General features: G+C 47.4%; 1 protein-coding gene across 4 annotated transcripts in view; it reads left to right on the plus strand.

Annotated features, from left to right (window-relative positions):
- The window catches only part of CABLES1 (Cdk5 and Abl enzyme substrate 1), a 109867-nt gene that overhangs the window by 74105 nt on the left and 14683 nt on the right, over positions 1-21079 (plus strand). For 2 of the 4 annotated variants that reach the window (XM_037017728.2, XM_017661407.3), the window contains 3 exons: positions 14434-14530; positions 15754-15910; positions 17019-17122. In XM_037017728.2, the coding sequence (XP_036873623.1) occupies positions 14434-14530; positions 15754-15910; positions 17019-17122 (358 nt within the window). The remainder of the gene's footprint in view (positions 1-14433; positions 14531-15753; positions 15911-17018; positions 17123-21079) is intronic. The other 2 variants (XM_037017740.2, XM_037017734.2) reach the window with 1 other exon arrangement.

Here is a 21079-nt window from a genome sequence, read left to right on the forward strand (position 1 = left end):
CCCCAGAGCACTAACTCCTGTCTGCGGGCCGAGGGTATTCCCCTCTGGCACTGGGCTTGCCGGTTCAGGGCCAGGGACAGGCGGGCAGCACAGGTGGAGCAGTGTACATCTGGGTTGGGTGGGGCTCTGTGTGTGCCACTGGGGACCTGGGGGCCATGGTGCTGGGTGGTGGCCCCTGAAGGCTTTGGAGGTTGTCGGTTTACACTGCAGGCTGGGCTCCTCCCAGGGCGAAACCCAGGCATCTTTGCGTAGAATCTTGGGTGGAAATCACCTGTAATTCCCCCACCTGGGTATTTGCCAACTATAGAATAGGAAGGAATGTGGAGAGGGAGGTGGGCACGTTGCCCAGGTGTGAACACGGCACAGACACCCTGGCTGTGGGTGGGTGTTCCTCGTTCATGGCCCTGAAGTGTTGTTTGTCTACCATCACTTTCCCAGCCACGCCCAGGTCACCCCACAAGCGCCCCTGGGAAGTTATTGAGGGCCTGGTAAGGGTCTTGCTCCTGTCTTTACACCATGCATGAAAAATGCCTCTCTCTGAACAAGTGTGCCAGTTACATTAGAGGTTAGTCTTCACAGTGCCAAGCATGTCCTCACTTCACCAAAGGATCTGTGACATGGCTTTCTAAAACAAAGAGCTTTCTTTCCTTCCTAATAAGCATTCTTATTTCTTAAAATGCCATTTGATTTACAGATTTTGCTTACATACAACACTCCAGGAAATCATCTGTGAGATAAAATGAGATGCTTCTTTGTTCCTGCACTTGAATTGAGGAATTCAGAGTCTTGCCTGAATCCACAGTGGCTCTGACGGGCACTCTTTTTTTTTTTCTCCCAATGCTTTCAAACAGGTATGTCATTTATTAAAAAAAAAAAAAATAGAGGGAAAGTGGCAAAAAAGATAATTTGCATTTATCCAGATAGATACCATTTCCAGTTCTTCATTCTTTCCCAGAGCCCAAGTTGCCCATACGATGTCTTTTTGCTTCTCCTCGAAGAAGTCCCTTTTCTTCGGTTTCTTGTAGAACCAGATCACTGCTCCTAGTGTTCTTTTATCTGAAAGTGTTTTTATTTCACTTTTTTTTTTTTTCATTTTTTTCCCCAGTTTTGTGAGAAGACAATTTCTAATCAGACTCCATAGCTCTCTCAGCCCCGGGTCTCAGGTCAGCCGGGCCCCAAGCTGAGCCCTGCGTCAAAGCAGCGCTACTGGCCTGCAGCCCCCCACTCCTCCTGCCCCCACACACCCCCAGCCCCACCTCCCTGCTGGCCTGAGGCCACCGCCCTGCCCACCTCAGACCCTGGCTCCTGCCCCCAGTTCACCATCTGTGATGACTGTTCAGTTTAGGAAAACAAGACCCAACTCAGACACGCAGGGCCCTGTCCCCTGGCTGCTCTCTTCCTGTGCACGTGCCCTGCGTAGTCTCTCACAGTCCTCCAGATTGGCGGACACAGAGACAGGGCCTTGGGTGCCTGCAGCCCCTTAACTTGCCAGGTCCTCCTTGCCTTTGGGTCTTTATACGTGGTGTGAAGTTTGAAATGCTGTTCCAGCCCATCACCCCAATGCCATTTGAGCTTTTTCTGAACTGGACTTAGACCTCTCCTCCAGGCAGCTTTCTGAGGCCCCTCTCTCAAGTTCTAATCCCTCACCCAATGCCTGCTGAGACTCCACTCAAGTTCATGGTGCCCTTGGGCCTGTCACAGCACTTACAAACATGCCTTAAGTTCTTTGTGGTTTGTTCTTAGCCTTCTCGAGGGTGTGGCTTGTGTCTTAGTCCTCCAGGCATCTCCGGCACTGCATGGTGCATAGTTGATACTCTTGTGTGTTTGTTGAATGAATGAGTAAAAGCAGTATTTCTGAGGACCATCCCCACTCTTTTCAGAATGGCTAATTTTATGAGTGTATGTCATTGCCCCAACAAATGGTGGCCAGACTGCTTCAGCAGAAGCAAGATCTCTTTTCTTGGAGCCCTCAGCCTGGTCCCTTGTCCCTGGGCGGCTCAATAGAAATGGCAGTGCTGGACAGCAGTTGGTGGGAAGGGCCTGGAAGGTGCCACAAGACATTCTGACCTGGACCTCAGTGTCCTGCTTCTCTTTGATGAACTCTTTCACACCCAGGATGAAAGTCTGTAAGCCCACAGTAACAAAAGAGGGCATCAGGCTGCACCCAGATGCAGGTGCTCAGCTCCAACCAGGTCCCCTCACCTGGCATGACCTAGCCAGGTGATGCCCCACACAGGGCCGTTCTCATTCAGCCTCATCAACACCAGTCACACAGGCTGTGCTCCTTCAGAGTCGCTTGCAAGTCCTAACACCCTGAATACCAGACCTGAGAATGCCAGGGGCCATTTGTTAACATCACCCCTGGTCTGAGCCCCTCAGAGTTCCCTGGCTTTCTGCTGGCTGGTTTAGCCCTCAATTAGCACATGATTTTCCTTTCACATACACTGCTTTTGCTTAGAGCAAGGGTTGTGTTTGGATTGACTTTTGCATAGAGTTAGAAGAGGGGGTTTTTCCCAGGGTCAGTACTCGGGGGATGTCATTCTGTCACTGGAGCCCTTCTCCGTGTCTGGGTGAATTAAAGCCCCCTCCTTGGTGTCCTCACCGCCACCCACCCACACTCTCTGTCACTCACACAGTCTGGTCCTCGCTACCTGGCCCTTTCTGGGGCCCGGCTTGGCCATCCTAATAAGGTGATTATGACGGGAGGATGTCAGGGTTTCCTGACATGCTTACATCAAAGACTAGCTACAGGCTGTGCACCCTCCTTTCAGGTAACATAGCAGTGGAGCTGGGAGTTCCACTAGATGTTACCGGGTTGGGTTTATTTCATAATAAATAGCAGGCCTGTGATCTGAGCTTGATGAGCAAAAGCCATTTCTGAAGATGAAGAAGCTCCCCCTGGGGTAGGGGCATTGCCACTTTTTGGGCGTCTCTGAGCTAATTCGTTAAAGGGTAGCTGATGTGGAAGGTTCACCAGGTAATGCCAGTTCACCTGTGTTCAGCGATGAGGAGCTCTCCTCACCTCCAAAAGCAGATTTTAGAGCTAGAAGGAACTTGAAGACCATCTAGTCCCATGGTTTTTAGGCTTTTGCTTTTTTAGCTGAAGAACCATTCTTCCAACACAGGTTTACACAGAACACCAATAAAACAGCTAACCACAGTCATTCCAGAAAAGTGGAAGTGGGGACCAGAAACCCACACATCTCCACTCTGTCCCTGGTGGCCCCATTAGGAAAACCACAGCCCTGATCCATCTCTGCCATCCGTGCCAGTGGGTCTGTGAGGCCAGGGGGCAGTAGGGTGCATGGGAGAGAACTGGCCAGCAGGCAGAACCCCTGGCCCCAGCAAATGAACTAGCCTTCCTGGTCCCAGGCTTCTGTGTAAAATTGGCTATAATGTCAACTCAGAGAGTTTTGAGAGCATTAAGTGAAATATTACATGTGAAAGCTCTGAGCGGCCTGCCAGGCTGTACCAGATACTCAGTTCTTAGCTTCAGTTCCAGTTTTGCCCATTCACAGAGCTGTTCCCCTGCTCTTTCTAGCCCTGCCCTGTCAGAGCAGACCTCCGTCCTGTTCCTGCTGGGGTGACCAGCCGTGCATTTCTACACACCCCAGCTGGTTCGTCTTTAGATTTGTTACTTGGTCTTTAAGTTGTTTTCCTCAGGGGAGCCTGCTTATTTAGGGAAATCTGGGATGTATGTAAGAATAAAAGGAAGATAATTACCAAGCCTCACCCCGGAAACAAAGCCATCATTAACATTTTGGTCTATATCCTTACAGTCTTTTCTCCCCTCCCCGTGCATGTGCTTGTATGGACTGTGATGAAGAGATGGCTTAATTTTGATCTTGCTGATGGGAAGTAGCTCTGCCAAATCCCACCTTTCAAAACAAGCTATTGGAAGCTGGTTACTAAGAACAGATGTTGCCCGTCTATTTCACTCTAACTGTAACATCAAACCTTCCCATAGCTGTAAACAATCTTCTCAGATTAAGCTTGTAAATTATACCATTTCTGGGAAGAGTCCCAGCCTTAAACCATCTCCTCTTCTCTCAACCAACAGTTGCCAAGCCTGTCTGGGTCTTTTTGCCTTTTATCCACATTAGTCACTGTGTTCTCTTTCTAGCGGGGATTTGCGGTTTGGCTCATCTGCACTCACAATGAATTGCAAGCAAGTTTCTCATCTTTTCCTAAGTAGGCAGACCCCACTTGATAAACAGCCCATCTACACCTCTTCTTAGACCACTGTCCTTGCTCCCCGGCTCTGGGCTGCTGTGCCTTCACCATGGGACCAGGAGCGTAAAATCTTGGAGTTGCAAGGGAATTTATGGGTTCAGAAGCAGAGAGGAGAGGAAAAATTGTGAAAAAATAACAATAGCTTATAAGTAAGGATCCTGGAGTCCTAAGAAGAAAAAGGGGGTTCAGAGAAAGAGGCAGGAATCATACAAACTTGACCTCCTTTGCAATGTTACGGAGTATCAGTCCCAAACCAGGAGACCTAGGAGGAACTCAGCTTTCTCGTATTTCTTCACCCTCTCACCACCTCTGACCTGTTGCTCCAGTGGCCAGAGCTCTTGCTTGTGCTAGTAAGCTAGTCTACTGATACGGGCTAAAAGAGCATTGCAGAGCAAACCTCCATTTATAACACCATGTCACTGGGAAAATGCATTCTGAGTCCCAGACTGCTGACTCAAACAAAAGCTTTGAGAAACAACCCACTGGTGAGTGAGCATGTAGGCATTGTTTTGAGGGCCAGTCCCAAGATTGTCTCTGTGCTTAAGGGGACTGATATGGGTGCCCAGATGCCCAGATGCTCTTGATTTCCTGAAACATACAGGTACCTATAGGTACATCTGTAGTTATGTATTTTAGGAGTGAACCCAGTTAATTCGTGATTCCGGGTTATGTGAAATAACCAAGCTAGGTGATTCCAGCAAAAGAAAAGTTTGTGATGTGTGTGTAGGTACAGACCCACTCAGGTAATCACGACCTGATTGGCTGGTTGTCTCTCTGGGTTACCTTACTGCAGATACACCAGAGACCATGTCATGAAGAAAATGGCTTCCCAGTGGAGCACAAGGCAGCTCCTGGAGGCCTGTTTTAAAATAGCAGCTGCCACGTAGTGTTTATGTCCTTAACTTTTGGCATTGGGGTTTTTCAGATGAAGTCATCCTCTTGGGTCCATTTTCTGAGTGCTGTTCACTTTGTGACACACAGAACAGCTTCTATTCTTAGAGGGCCTCCAAGCCTAAATGCTCCCTGCCTGGCTCTGGGCCATCCCCCCTTCCTCCCTATCCGCTTTCCCCAAAAGCATCTCTTCGTTGTGGAAAATTACACATTCACAAATTGTGTTTCTTTCCTCACACCAAGCATATTCCCACATACAGATTCTGGAATGATCTCATGGATGAATCATGCCATTGTCCTGTTTATAGGCGCTGCCTTTGGACAAAGATTTTGGTGTCAGCCACATTAAGGCCCCTTCATTGTCTGCCAGTTACCCTTAGGGGGATGGCTTATTGATGAAGCTCTGAGTGTGAGGGCCAGACTTCAAGACTAAAAGCTGCTTTGATTTCACTTTTTCGTGCCAGCCCTGGGCCTTGTGCCATTGAACTGTGGTGGGGGTGGTAACGGTAACGTTCTGCCCTGATGGAAGGAAGCAGACCCTATCTGGGATGGCAGGTGTACCGTATCAGAAGGGACGAATGGGATTTATTAAACTGATAAATGCTTGTGTTGTTGAGTTCCAGTGGGTGTGTAATCTTTTAATTAAAATTAGCTCACAAGTGGTGTTTCCTTTACTAATCCAGCTTTCAAACTTTCCATGCCATAAATTAATCTCTTTCTCTTTTTGAAGGATCTCAAAATCTTGTTAATATTTCATTGGCTTTTTAATTATTTAAACATCAAAGTGTTCAATGTGTTGCTGTCTCTTAAACAGCAAGTGCCCGGTGGTGTTTCTGGCTGGCATTCTGAGGTCTTGCATGTAGACCACCATAAGAGCAATGATCATGGATAGAAGTCAGGCCACCCCGCTCCGGGAAGCAGAAAGCCCTAGAAACTAGTTCACTGGATCACATGTGCCCTTCTTCCACCTACTTCCCAGATGTTAAGTATTTAAATTGTATCATTTTTTATTCAGAGTAATATAGTCCCTTAGTCATATGGTCCCTAAGGAAGGCCTAGCTTGAACTTATCTAATAGGGAATCTCCTTTGATCCATTCTATGCATTGGGCTCAGTGAGCCTCAGAGAAGGAAACGCAAGACCATTCTGCCTATTACACTAGATGAAATCAGGAGTTGGCCATTGTGCAGTTAATAGCAACCTAGGTTATCCCCTTTGGGCTCCTGGATGTCTAGATTGGCTGTCTGCTCTGACCAGATGGTTCCACAACTGTAGAACTGTGTACATTAGCTTTCTGCTCTGGGAGCCAAGACTAAAGAGTGGCCAGGGGCTTTCCAACACGAAGTTACAGGCAGTCAATGAGAGCTGCAGTCAATGAACTGAATGGAGGATGGGTTCACGTTCCCAAGAGAGCCAGCCTGAATTTCTGTGCCTTGCTTAAGGATGTAACTGCTCCTTGACCATCTCCCCAAATGCATTTGCATCTGTCCTTTTTTTAGTCTCTTCCCCCAAGGCTTCTGTGAGCTCCTCTCTGGTTCCCCTTAAACTATCTCACCCCCCCACTGCCCACCCCCATCAGCCAGATTTGGTGAAAAAAACCTTTGTGCTGGGTTCTCAGTATATATGTTGCCTACAGCCTCTGCAAAAGTTAAGACACTTGGACAGAATGAGAAGTGAGCTCTTGCAGCTAATTAAGTCTGCCTTTTTAGCATCACCCAGACCTGTGGAAGAGAAGGGCTCAGCCCCGTGCGTTGTCTGCGGTTCCCTGTTAGTGGTCCTGTTAGTCCCTCTGCCCACGTGAGATCCTCTCCTGTGACTGACCAATGTGTTCTGCTCTCAGTGCAAGCTACAGTGTGTAAACCTTCACACAGTTTTGGACATTACCCACATGTGGTATTTGAACTTGCCTCCATTTCATTTTTAGAAGGATGTAGAGCATAAATAGTACTTGAACTCTAGATGCATCTGGGAAAAAATAATGTATTCAAGAAAATTGTAAAGTCCAGCTTCAGTGCGTTTTTAATTACTTACAGCTGCAGTTCACGCTCTCCAGCAACTTCCTGGTCCTGGAGGGTTCATGCTGGCGTTTGAGCCAAACAGATATTTCTATTTTCGTATACCGTTTTTAATTAGAATTACGATCAATAATCTTAAGAAGAAAACGTCAAAATTTGATCACCACTCTGCGGGGACTTCTGCTTAATTCTTTTCAGGATTATTTTTGGGTGAGCCAGCAACATCATTCAGAGTTCCTTTCTGCAGGTGACTTTGACCCCCCAAGAGCATCAAGGGCCATGGGTCTCCTACTTGCTTTGCGCTTGCACATTTACCTTCTCTGTGACTTGGGTGGCATGATGTGGAATTACTGTTTATGTCCGTCTAAATGGGCAAATAACAGCTATTTCATATGGCTCATGTTGATACAGGGCTTCAGCAACTCTTATGAAACAATTAGTTAAGAACCCTAGAGAAGCTTGTCAGCCTATCTAGGAAAGTTGTAATTCTCAGATTCTGAGTCTTAATGTATACAAATTCAAAAGCTAGTCAAAGAAAACGACATTACTGAACGGGCTTCGGTGGGGTCTGTGCTGGGTCCCGTGCATTTGTGACTGTGCAGCTGTGCAGGCAGGTGTGCATGCGTGTGCTGTCATCCAGCCCCACCACAGTAGCACCCCCGGGGAAGTGAGTGACACCCGCTCTCGGAATCTTCAGCAGGAAAAATGGAAAAGTGCGCCCTCAGCTGCCACAGGGAAACAGTTTCTAGAGCAGTTGTGATGTTTATTAACACGTCAGTGAAGGTTTTGAGGTGAAATGGGGGCCATGTGAGTGCTGCACCAGCTTCGGTGTTGCAAGAAATATCTCATTTCTGTTTTTAAAAATCTGCATAACGTGAACTACTAGACCTCGCTTCTATAAGGCTGGAGGGAAATTCAAACTTAATTATCCCTGCACGTCCCCCCTTTCTCCCCCAGGATGTGGGAAGGACCTGGAATCTGATGAATGCCATGGGTTTGGGGAGCTTTGCCCATCCTTGTTCTCCAGCGTGCTCTGGCACTGCCAAATCCTCCATTGCCCTGTCCCTGAGGCCCTTCAGGGCTGAAGGGTGTGCTGCTCTGAACGGCATGAGGATGCGAAGTTTTTATCACAGCGAGGAGGTCTGTGCTTCGGCTGCAGGGCAGGGCTCCTCCTTGTCCGTGGACCCCACAGTCATCATTTCTGTCCCCAGTGACGGTGATCCCGCTGTGCTGGCTCCATCTACAGTGTCCTACCTCTCCTGCGCCTTCTGGGATCCCAGCTGGGCCTGGGGTGTAACCATCCCCTGAGGCAATAGGTAGAAAATGGACAAGCCACTTGCAAGAACGGTAGTACTTAGTTCAGTCCTGTAGCTGCTAGCCACCATGGCTATTTAAATTTTGTTTGTTTGTTTGCTTCTTTTACATAGCCCCAATTTTTATTGTAGAATAAGTGGATGTACAATAGAGAATACACTGAAATTCAGACAAATACAGAATAAAAAGGAGAATGAATAAATGTATATACTGCCATGTAGAAAAGACATTTTTTAAAAAGCCTTTACCTTTTAGAGTAGGTTTTTTTTTGGTATCATTAACTTACAATTACATGAGCAACATTATGGTTATTAGCTATCAAGTCCCCACCACATACCCCATTACAGACACTGTCCATCAGTGTAGTAAGATGCTGTAGAGTCACTACTTGTCTTCTCTGTGTTGTACAGCCTTCCCCATGTTCCCCCACTCCACATTGTGTGCTAATCTTAATGCCCCTTTTTCCCTCTTATCCCTCCCTTCCCACCCATCTTCCCCAGTCCCTTTCCCTTTGGTAACTGTTAGTCCATTCTTGGGTTCTGTGAGTCTGCTGCTGTTTGGTTCCTTAGTTTTTTCTTTGTTCTTATACTCCACAGATGAGTGAAATCATTTGGTAGTTGTCTTTCTTTGCCTGGCTTATTTCACTGAGCATAAGACCCTCTAGCTCTATCCATGTTGTTGTAAATGGTGGGATTTGTTTTCTTCTTATGGCTGAATAATATTCCATTGTGTATATGTACCACAGCTTCTTTATCCATTCATCTACTGATGGACACTTAGGTTGTTTCCATATCTTGGCTGTTGTAAATAGTGCTGCGATAAACATAGGGGTGCATATGTCTTTTTCAAACTGAGCTGCTGCATTCTTAGGGTAAATTCCTAGGAGTGGAATTCCTGGGTCAAATGGTATTTCTATTTTGGGTTTTTTGAGGAGCCTCCATACTGCTTTCCACAATGGTTGAACTAGTTTACATTCCCACCAGCAGTGTAGGAGGGTTCCCCTTTCTCCACATCCTCACCAACATTTGTTGTTGCTTGTCTTTTGGATGTTGGCCATCCTAACTGGAGTGGGTTGATATCTCATTGTGGTTTTAATTTGCATTTCTCTGATGTTTAGTGATGTAGAGCATCTTTTCATGTGCCTGTTGGCCATCTGAATTTCTTCTTTGGAGAAGAGTCTGTTCAGCTCCTCTGCCCATTTTTTTTTTTTTGAGAGGGCATCTCTCATATTTTTTGATCAAATGGTTGTTAACAACAATAAAATTCTGTATAGGGGGGTCAATGCTCAATGCACAGTCATTAATCCATCGCAAGCCTAATTCTCGTCAGTCTCCAATCTTCTGAAGCATAATAAACAACTTCTTACATGGTGAACGAATTCTTACATAGTGAATAAGTTCTTACATGGTGAACAGTACAAGGGCATTCATCACAGAAACTTTTGGTTTTGATCACGCATTATGAACTATAAACAATCAGGTCAAATATGAATATTCGTTTGATTTTTATACTTGATTTATATGTGGTTCCCACATTTCTCCCTTTATTATTATTATTTTTTATTTTTAATAATATGCTGAAGTGGTTCCTCTATCCATTTTTTAATTGGCTTATTTGCTTTTTGTATGTTGAGGTGCATGAGCTCTTTATATAATTTGGATGTCAACCCCCTATCGGATATGTCATTTATGAATATTTTCTCCCATACTGTAGGATGTCTTTTTGTTCTACTGATAGTGTCCTTTACTGTACAGAAGCTTTTTAGTTTGATGTAGTCCCACTTGTTCATTTTTGCTTTTGTTTCCCTTGCCTGGGGAGATATGTTCATGAAGAAGTTGCTCATTTTACATCCAAGAGATTTTTGCCTATGTTTTTTTCTAAGAGTTTTCTGGTTTCATGACTTACATTCAGGTCTTTGATCCATTTTGAGTTTACTTTTGTGTATGGGGTTAGACAATAATCCAGTTTCATTCTCTTACAGGTAGCTGTCCAGTTTTGCCAACACCAGCTGTTGAAGAGGCTGTCATTTCCCTGTTGTATATCCATGGCTCCTTTATCATATATTAATTGACCATATATGCTTGGGTTTATATCTGGGCTCTCTAGTCTGTTCCATTGGTCTGTAGGTCTGTTCTTGTGCCAGTACCAAATTGTCTTAATTACTGTGGCTTTGTAGTAGAGCTTGAAGTTGGGGAGTATAATTCCCCCCAGCTTTATTCTTCCTTTTCAGGATTGCTTTGGCTATTCAGGGTCTTTTGTGGTTCCATATGAATTTTAGAACTATTTGCTCTAGTTCGTTGAAGAATGCTGTTGGTATTTTGATAGAGATTGCACTGAATCTGTAGATTGCTTTAGACAGGATGGCCATTTTGACAGTATGAATTCTTCCTATCCATGAGCACGGCATGTGTTTCCATTTATTGGTATCTTCTTTAATTTCTCTCATGAGTGTCTTGTAGTTTTCAGAGTATAGGTCTTTCACTTCCTTGGTTAGGTTTATTCTTAGGTATTTTACTCTTTTTGATGCAATTGTGAATGGAATTGTTTCCCTAATTTCTCTTTCTGCTAGATCATTGTTAGTGTATAGGAATGCAACAGATTTCTGTGTATTAATTTTGTATCCCACAACTTTGCTGAATTCAGATATTAGATCTAGTAGTTTTGGAGTGGATTCTTTAGGGTTTCTTATGTACAATATCATTTCATCTGCAAACAAGGACAATTTGACTTCTTCCTTGCCAATCTGGATGCTTTTTATTTCTTTGTTTTGTCTCATTGCCATGGCTAGGACCTCTAGAACTATGTTGAATAAAAGTGGAGAGAGTGGGCATCCTTGTCTTGTTCCCAATCTTAAAGGAAAAGCTTTTAGCTTCTCGCCATTAAGTTTATTGTTGGCTGTGGGTTTGTCATATATGGCCCTTATTATGTTGAGGTACTTGCCCTCTATTCCCATTTTGTTGAGAATTTTTATCATGAATGGATGTTGAATTTTGTCGAACACCTTTTCAGCATCTATCATGGGTATTTAAATTTAAATCAAAAGTTCAGTTCCTAAGTCCCCTCACCACTTCAAGCTGTCACCAGCCATGTGCAGCTAGTGGCTGCCACTTGGGACAGCTGAGGTAGAGAATGTTTCTGTCACTTCGGAAGTTCTGTTGGGCAGTGCTGGTCCATTAAAAGCAATATGTGATCTTCTAATACAGTTGAGGGGGGACCCACTACTCTTCCAGTTTATTTTCTTGCTCGGCTTGGTCTTAATTATTTAGAAAGTAAAATGAGACATGTGAAGAGCCAGCAGGAAGTGGTTCCTGCATTAAGCAGACCTGTGGGGGCTTCTCAAGAAGGTGGCTCCTGTGGTTGGGAGGGCTGCAGCTTGTCCACCACTCCTCTTCCATACGATCCTGAGTGGTCTGAGGCACTTGGACAGTTACTGGTGCTAAGAACCCCTGTTTCTTTAAATGGGGTTTGGGGTTTATGAGGTGGAGAGGAGTCTTGGATTTTATGTGGGTGCACAAAGTATAATTTTGTTGTGGCTCCACTTCCCTCAGGGTGGCGGGGTGTCAGGAAGGGGAGTGTGGGCTGTGCATGGCCGGCTTGGCTCTCTGACCTGGAACGTGTACATCTAGCAGGGAGAGGTTGCCTGGGGAAGCAGGGAACCTGTGGGCAAACTGAGACCCATGTTAAGGGGCACAGTGGAAAAACACCCCCATCTCCTGCCATATGTATAAACTGGCACCATGAGACAGCAAAGAGCAGGACTTCCTGGCTTCCAGAAGTAAACACTTTTTTGCGCATCTTTACACATCAGATGCTACATAGACAGGAAACGACCATGGAAGGAGACAGTCCCTGTGTGCAGCCAGCCCTCCACCCAGGAGCACTTTTGGAATGGTCCTATTTAAATAATTCCTTTTTCTTTTGGTTTTCTCATCCTATGAAGAGATGTCTTGCTTTTGTATAGGTTTTATTTAAGAAACATTCTTTGGCAAAATTGGAACAAGGAGACAACGGTCTGGGAGTTGGGAATTTGAGGCATGCGCTTGCTGGGTTTGGCTCTGGGTGAGAAGGAAGTCGTGGAAGCGTGCTACAGGTCCCCGGACGAAATGCAGGGCCCTGCTGTCTCTGAATCTGCTCCCCTCCTGGCCACCCGAGGTCCCTCCCTCTTCTCCTTGCCCACCATGGCGATTTTGCCTCCTTGTCTGATCTAAGTTCTTGCCCTGCAGACATTTCCCTTTGTCAGTGCCCCAGAGTGGCCATCGTCTCTGTCCTCCGTCACTTGAGGAAGTCGCAGGAGGTGCCCAGGGCATCTCAGTGATTCACGTAGGAGGTGGGGCAGCAGGGTGGGTGGTGGGGGGCATGTGCAGGCTTGAGGTTTGGGCGGCCTTGGCCTGGCACGCTCCACTCCTGGTCCTTTGGTCCTTTGCCTGGTCCTTCTGGTGTGGATTTGAGGTCAATAGCTGGAATGCAGATCTCTGTTGGCATAGCATGTTTATGAAGTGGTGTGACTTAAATCATTCTGAACCTCAGAGCCATTGGTCCCCAGCAGGGGAAGCACCCATGGGAGAGCTCAGATACACCCCAAAAGTATTCTGTTACCCAGAACATTTTTGGAGTTCTCAATGGGATGATTTGCACCTTCTAACCAAGTGTTATCAGTTTTATGAGTTACTGTCCTCTTCTATACTGTCCTTAAGGGGTGAATTTGATATTTGAGTTTACCTGAAGTCATTTACAGTCAAATCTGGTCAATAGGTATGGGGGTGTATGTGGTGGGGGGAGCACTGATTATAGTAATAGTGCTTAGGGTAAAAAATATAGTTTGAAGACTGGAATGAGTTGGTTGTTTGCATTTTGTCTGTGTGACTTTAGTGATAATTCCAAAAGGGTTCCAGTGGTGTTGTGAGCATAGCAGTACCGTAGGGTCCCAAGGAGACTCCCTGGAAAATGGAATACTTCCTAGATGCAGGTTTTGAGTATTTCTTTTGAAAACCATCATTAATCACACTCTGCATTTAGGTAGGATCACAGCCAGTTCATTCATGGAGCTCCCATTGAAGAGGAGGATTACTTAGCAGAATCAGACTATTCCTGTTTTTCCTCCATAGAAGGGGCTGTGTCTTGTCTCCCCTACCCACTCCCCCCTCCCCACCCCACCCCACCCCACCACCCACTTGGCTCCCTCCCTCTTTTTCCTTGAGTCCCTTGCCTTTGCCCTGGGGAGTCTTGCCTTTACATTTTATTTGTTCTTGCTAAGGTGGGGGAGGCCCTGGATACCTGTCTCTCCAAGCCACACAGCAGGAACAGTGCCAGCCTGAGGTGGCCCTGACTGACAGGAGTGTGTCATAGAGACAGAAGCATGAACAGTCCTTCCTGAATGTGGCTGCAATTTACAATCACCTGGGAAGTGTTTAAAACTCCCACTGCCCAGGTCACACCCAGTACCAAGGGAGTAAGAGTATCTGGGGATGGGAGCCAGACAGCAGCAGTTCGTCAGAGATTAATTCTACAGTCAACCCAATAAACCCAAGAACTGTTTAAGACAAGAACTTATTTTTCCCATCTAATAAAGTGGGTGACAAGGAGGGCTGGTCTCCCCCAGCTTAAAAAGAAGCCAGCAGCTAGAACCTAAGAGAGCCATTGTCCCACTGTGCCCAGGTCTCCTGGTAGGTGACCGTCCCTCAGACTGGAGGGGCTCTGCCAAATGGGAAGGGACCTGGGTAATCCATCTGCCTCTGAGCCCAGTTCTCATAGGCGGGCTTTCTGTTTAGGTGGATTCGTGAATGTCAGAGTGGGTGAGACAGGCGGACCTGCCCTAAGAGTGTCACTGACGGGCCCCATGGGAGGGACAAAGGGAGAGCCTGTGGGCCAGGGCCCATTCGGACATTTTTGTCGGTACGACTGTGATATCTCAGGCAGGAAATACGATCGTAGCTCTTTTGGGTGCAAACAACGGCATTTTTCTGTTGGCTTGTCCTCCCTAGGGATATGAAGTTGGATGGAGGAAGACAATCAGCAGGTGCTGTGAGCTTGAAAGAGATTGTTGGTCTTGAAGGCGTGGAGCTGGGAGCTGATGGGAAGGTAAGGCTTTCTGTCTTCGAATTAGCGAGTTTGTGCCGATAACCACAGGGTTCAGGAAGCAGGCAGATGATGACCACGAACCTCAAGGTGGAGGAACTGGGTCTGGGGCACATTCCTGGGCACATGACGCCAGCCGGTGCCACTTCCTCAGAATGCACACAGAAATGCCCTGAGCCAGTGATTAAACAGCAGCACATCTATTTCCCTGCCATCATGGTCTACAGTACAATGTGTGGTGCTGACCCAGATCTGATGCACACACATGCATGTTCTGGAATGGGGTGATGGGTAGTTTGGATATATGTTGACTGATGATGTCAGCAAATAGCATTCCCACTACTAGGAAGGGGTTTTGGCTTCTGAGAAGCTAAGACCCCTCAGCCCTAGAGAGCGACCATGGGCAGTAGGGCTGCCACATTCCCCTTCACCCACAGTGTAGAGAGATGCTGGGTTGAAGTCTGAGGAGTGATGGCTCAAAGGTGAACTTGACCTTTTAGAGTAGGAGCCAGGCAGTCTTTGTAAACTCTTCCAAAACCTGTTTGTAGACAGGATGCAAGTGTTTGAGAAGCCACTCGAGGGTAGTTTATGTACAGCTGAAGCTGCAGGGTGGCAAATGATTGCCCCACTGCCCCTCCCCAGAATAGCTGGTTACCCCTGTGCCTGAATGATCCCACCCTGAGCTCACAGTGAGGGGCGCATGAACCAGTCAGCTCAAGCAGGTAAAGAGAAAAGCACCTGTTCTGTCTTCACTCATAAAGGTTGGGTGTTCACATAGGAATGAAGGAGGATGGCACAGAGATGCACATCACAGACAACATCTGCCACAGCAACTACAGGAGGCCCAGCCCCTTTTCAGAGACTCTTGGGGCCTGGTGCGTTCTGAAATTCTGCAGCTGGGTGGGTCTTAAAAACCAGTGCAGTGTGTGCCTCCTGAGATAGCTGCTGGTCATCAGACATGCAAGTATTTCTGTCCCATAACATGAATATTTGTGCCAACTAGGATAAATTAAAAGAGCGCACAGCCACTGGTCAGTTCAGTTCAGGTTTTGGCACAAGTTTGGTATAAATGAGTGCCAAAAAGTTTTTGTTTCTCAGAAATCTTTGGGTATTAGGCACGCATCTATGGGAATATGGACCTGAACTTGGCAACATAGCCTGTTCAGAACGCAAACCTGACATCGCCTGGGAACAATCACTGTCCCATTTTTGTCTTCCCCTTTTAGACTGTTTCTTACACCCAATTTCTGTTACCTACAAATGCCTTTGGAGCCCGGAGAAATACCATCGACTCCACCTCTTCCTTCTCCCAGTTCCGTAACCTGAGCCACCGCAGCCTCTCCATAGGACGGGCAGGCAGCACCCAAGGGAGCCTCGACACAGGTGACCTGGCGCCTGGCTGGGCTGGGAAGCTCCTCATGGGAGTGGTTCAGGGTGCGGCACGGGTTGGTCTCCCTGTGAGCAGGTGAGGGCAGGTGCCTCTGGAGCACAAGCTCACTGCCCAGGCGACGTGCCTTTCAGGCAAGCCCAGTTTCAGGCCATGCAGTTCACAGCCAGGCCATGGTCACTGCTCTTAGGAGATGCCTCAGGTGCCTGCCGACCCCCAGGGTCCCACGAGGAGGAAGGCCAAAGCCATCTGCACCAAGCAGCCCGCACTCAGCCTCTCACCCGCTCAGCCCCTCATTTCCGCTTGGTTCTCACCTCCATTTTTATAGTGCTCGAATTTGACCTTTCTTCAGTTAATCGGGCCAGAAATTCAGGATCAGATGTAAGAACTCCCTTTGTAATTCTCATAGTGGGCGAGTCAACTTGGTGCTGAAGGCAGGCTTGCATGCTTCCAGCTTTGCCTGTGCAAACCTTGGTAAGAACTGGCACAAGGGAGAATAAACTTTATGAAGCACTCTATCTCCACTCTGGAGAAATTGCAAGTGAATGAGTGAGTGCCTTCGGCCTGTCTAGGTGCTGAGTTGGGAAACACTGACTGTCCTGATGTCCCAGCCGCCTCTGGCCATTTCCAGCTGTTCTCATTGGTGTCTGCTCTGATCTGTGTTCCTGCAGACACAGTAGCCTGCCTGCAAACACACCAGAAATGTGCTGCTCACATGGCACAGCTTGAGTCTACTTATTTTATCTGCAGGTTTAGAAAGTGACCCTGAATTTTCAGTGCCACATCTTAGGATCTGCGAGGGTTCACTGCATCTTTCATGTTCCATGGGGTTCTGCGCTCACCCAGGTCAACGAGATTAATACATAATTTTCTAAAATGGGAAAAAATGTCAGAATGTTAAGTATTTGGTGAACCCTTTTACAGGGGGGTACACTTCATCGGTATGCAGAGACATCTACTAAAAGTCAGAGAAAGAGATGTGGCTGAGCTGAAGGACGTGAAGCCAACCTTTGTTCAGTCTAAGTGTATTCTTGGCATTTGCCCAGCTATTCCTGCTTCAGAGGGTCTGGGTCCCCTAATTATCATTTTGCATTGGATCCTTAGGTAGCGACCTGGGAGACTTTATGGATTATGACCCAAATCTCCTGGATGACCCTCAGTGGCCCTGTGGCAAGCACAAGCGAGTTCTGATCTTCCCTTCGTATATGGTGAGTAGCGGTGGAGGGCAGGCCTGTTTAGCTCCCAGCCTCCTAAAAGCAGCTTGCAGAAGGTCCACAATGTGCTGGTCCAGGATCCATCTGGTCACTTGGCCTGTGGCAGCACCTCAGCTACAAGCTCAGGGTCGGGGACCCTCCCCTCAGGGGCATGCCCGAGCTCACACAGCTGGAGAGCCCTCTAAGGGAGCATGAGGCCCACCACTGGCAGTCAGGGCTGAGCTCAAGGTCAGCTCAGTTTGGAGTTACTCAGTGACTAAGCCCCCACAGGCTCTCTGAGCATACATTTGGCACTGGGCTCTGGATGACAGAATTATCTCCTGGGAAAGTGAAAGTAGGACAATGTGGGTGTTAAATGCAAAACCTTCCTTGCCGTTTCTATTTCATGGACTCTTCCTGTTTTTCCCTTTGTGCAATTTTGGTTTCTGCTTTTGGCCGACCACCGTTCCCAACCACTCCGGCTGCCGTTTCTCCAGACAGCAGTCGGGCCTGACGGGTCCTGTGCGCCTTTTTCGGGCAGACTTGCCCTGCCTCGGGGCAGGCAGAGCCCTGGAAGGAGGAGAGAGCTGTGTTTGTGGGGAAACCCGCCGTGCCAGGCCTGCCGCCCATAGATGCGGGTGGGAGAGCGCTAGCCCAGAATGCCCCTGCAGACTCACTGCCAGGCCCAGATGCTGTGGGCACAGCCAAAACCTGTTCCCTCACTTCTCCCCAGCCTCTGCTTGCTGCTCTCAGCAGCCCTGGCCTCAGGAACCAGCAAAAGGTCCTTTTTCTGTCTTAGGCTCTGTGTCTGTCTGCACAACCCAGAGTGGGACCCAACTCCATGTACTCAAAGGACACCTGGATGCTCACTCAGAGCTCAGGGTCTTCACCAGTGGGGCCCACCCTCCAGCCTCATCACACAGGCAGGACTCAGGCCCTTGTTGCAGCACATATCCTCTTGTAAATTGACAGCTAGCTCGGAGATCCTTCTAATGTGCCACACTGAGTCAGAATTAATTACCAAAGGCATTAAAATTGCCCCTACTTCTTCTTCCATCCGTATTCCCCAACTCCTAACACAGAAAGCAAAACCAGAGCCATGTATAGTTCCGTTTTTCCGCTCTGTGACTGGTTAGATCATTTACAATCTTTTTAAAAAACAGGGTTTATTCATATAAGGTAGCCCATGTGTAAACAAACTGAATTACGGCCCTAATGCAAATAGGGAGCAATAGAGATGCCATGACTTGTGTGAGAATAAGGATTCTTTATGTTGCTTACTGTTTTATTTACTAAAACTCACTTATTTATTTATTAAGTAACTTGGGCAGGGAGCTGGCTCGGAGTAGAGTGAGGCTGTCACAGGTGACAGACAGGAAGCAGGGACCGAGTCCGGAACTCCTGGCTCGGGGCTCTCCTCATTGCCTCTGGGTCCCACGTCCCTCCGCAGTCAGACTGCCCACCTCAGGGAGGCGTGTGAAAGTGATTTTTTTTGTGCCAACAGTTTAAGAGGTATCTAGGTAACCAAAAGAATAAGAAGTACACTGTTTTTGACTGACTGTGGGGTTTGGTGGGGAATGTGCTCTTCTGCAGGTGATAACACTGACCTCTCCTTTGATAGGCCTGGTACCTGACTGGGCCAGATCACATTTGGTTTATTCTTTGAGTGATTTCACTGTGAGCTGCGAGTTCCTGGGCCGCAGTTTCTGCATGCATGCCCATGCACGTGGATGATTTTTCTCCTTGCACAGTGGGCCCCATGACTTGCCAAGTCAGTGTGTATGTCCTACGCTCTTTGTTTTATGCTCCCAAGTGGGTCATTCCTCATTTCACCATGTTGAATCTGCAGCCCGTGCTTCCAATAACAGTCCATTCTTTAGAGAATGGAACTGCTCATGAACTGCATTTGACTGGTCAGCTCCCTAAGACCTACGTCTCCTCCTATTCTGGCTACAGGTATGGGTCCTTTGAATAAAGAGAGGGGTGTCCGCTTTTCAGTATTCTTGCCTAAGTCACTGGCGTGCATGTCACATGTTACAAAGAGCCCCAAACTGGCTCCCAGGAGGCATCCTGTCTAGGAGAGGGAGTGGATTTTAGGGCTGCTGCACATACATTGACTGGCTTTATTCTGTGTGTTGGGTTGTAAGTATAGAATATGTCCATTCAAGCAGAATTGACTGATGCCCTACTATGTGCCTGGCATGTGCTTCTTGTTGCGAAGGAGAACAGAGCAGCCACAGCCCCCGTTCTCCCCGACCATAGAGTGGCTGGAGAAGCTGCCCAGTGAACAAGGTGACAGTCCCTAGTTGTGAGAAGGAGGAGGAAAAGTGGGAGGAGATAGCAGGGAGGAGCCTGGACTTCAGAGGTGGGCCTCATGGAGGGCTCCCCTGCAGAAGGCAGCCAGGGTGAGTGCTTGGGGGTGAGAAGGAGCAGCTGGACTAGGCCATGGTAGGAGCCCATGAGCAAGACCCTGAAGTGTGGGAGAGGTTGACTGTTGAAAAGTCGAGCCTGTAGGACCCCCCACCTCCCAGCTGTGGAAGGCCCTCTGCGAGGGTCCGGAACACATCTTGGCCCCTGGGTGACTGAGGCACTCTGCCCAGCCAGCTTGGAGCGAGTGGCACATTTCTGCTGGGCTGTGACCCGCATCGTTGGCAGGGTGCCCCCTGCAGGTGGATGTCAGATCTGTGTGAAGCTGTGCACCCCAGAGCTGTTGCCCACCTCCCTAAATATCTGGGCCTCTGGCCTCTACTGCCCATGTATGCTTCCTTAGCTTCCCAGGGCAGCTCAAGTTCAGCCAGCCTAGCAGAGGCCTTGAATTTGAGAACCAGGGGCTGTTGTTCTAGGGTGTCCTATTCCTGTGGGATTGCAGAGTCTGAGATGTCCAAGTGTCCTGTGCAGAATCAGGCAACCCCAAAAGGGATGAGTGAGCCCTTTTACCCCAACCAGTCCTAGAGAAGATACTTTTTTATTCTTTCACAGATTGAATTGTAATTTACATTTGATCAGATGCACCCATTTTAAGTGTACAGTTCCATGGATTTTATAACCTCTACTCTGATCAAGATACAGCATTTATCTCCCCTTAGAAAGCTTCCTCCCCACTCATCCTGTTCTGCGTCCCACCCACTTCCAGCAGAGGGAGCGGCCTTTCTGACTTCTGTCCCCATAGATTAGTTTTGTCTACTCTGGACTTCACAGAAATGGAATTGTACACTCTATGCCCTTTTTTGTCCATTGTCTTCCACATAGCTTCATTTCTGCAAGATTCACTCATGCTGCATAGATATCAGTAGTTTTTTTTAACTGCTGAGTAGGGTTCCATTGTATGTATGGACCAGGGTTCATTTATCCACACTGCTATTGATGGACTATTTGGGTCACTACTAGTCTAGTAGTTATTATGAATGTTGTACATTTCCTGGGCAAGTCTTTTTTATGACATATATTTTCATTTCTCTTGGGTAAATATCTAGGAGCGGGCTTTCTGAGTCAGAGTGTATGTAATGTTAACCAGCCAGGATGTAGCTGGATGTATATTTTCATTCGTGTCTGTTCTAAGTATAAGATAAAAAGGGCACCCATTGCTGCAGTTGGAACATGCCTTTAAGTTGGAGGGTGGGGGGGCTCCAATGGTGAATATGTCCCTACGGCTTCCAGAGCAGCCTGTTATTTACAAAGCGGCACCCCTTTAAAATTGGTCTTACATCTGTAGTTACAGTTGTATTTTTTAACTTTGATCCATGCATGTCACTCCTATTATGAGCCACTGGGACGGGGGCAAGAGAGACATTTTGAACTAAAAAACAAATTCCTGGAGCAGGTGTGGAAACCCAATTGCAGCTTTCCCTGTGGTTTTGGCCTTAAAGTTTCTGGAAGGTGACCACAGACTCTGAAAGTCTGTTTCACCTCCCAGCTACATGCCGGCTCTTGCAGGGCCTTAGCTTAATGATGGTGTTTGTAGGCCCCAGGAAG

Source organism: Manis javanica, chromosome 9 (genome assembly GCF_040802235.1).
Source record: "Manis javanica isolate MJ-LG chromosome 9, MJ_LKY, whole genome shotgun sequence".
NCBI classification, from domain to species: domain Eukaryota; kingdom Metazoa; phylum Chordata; class Mammalia; order Pholidota; family Manidae; genus Manis; species Manis javanica.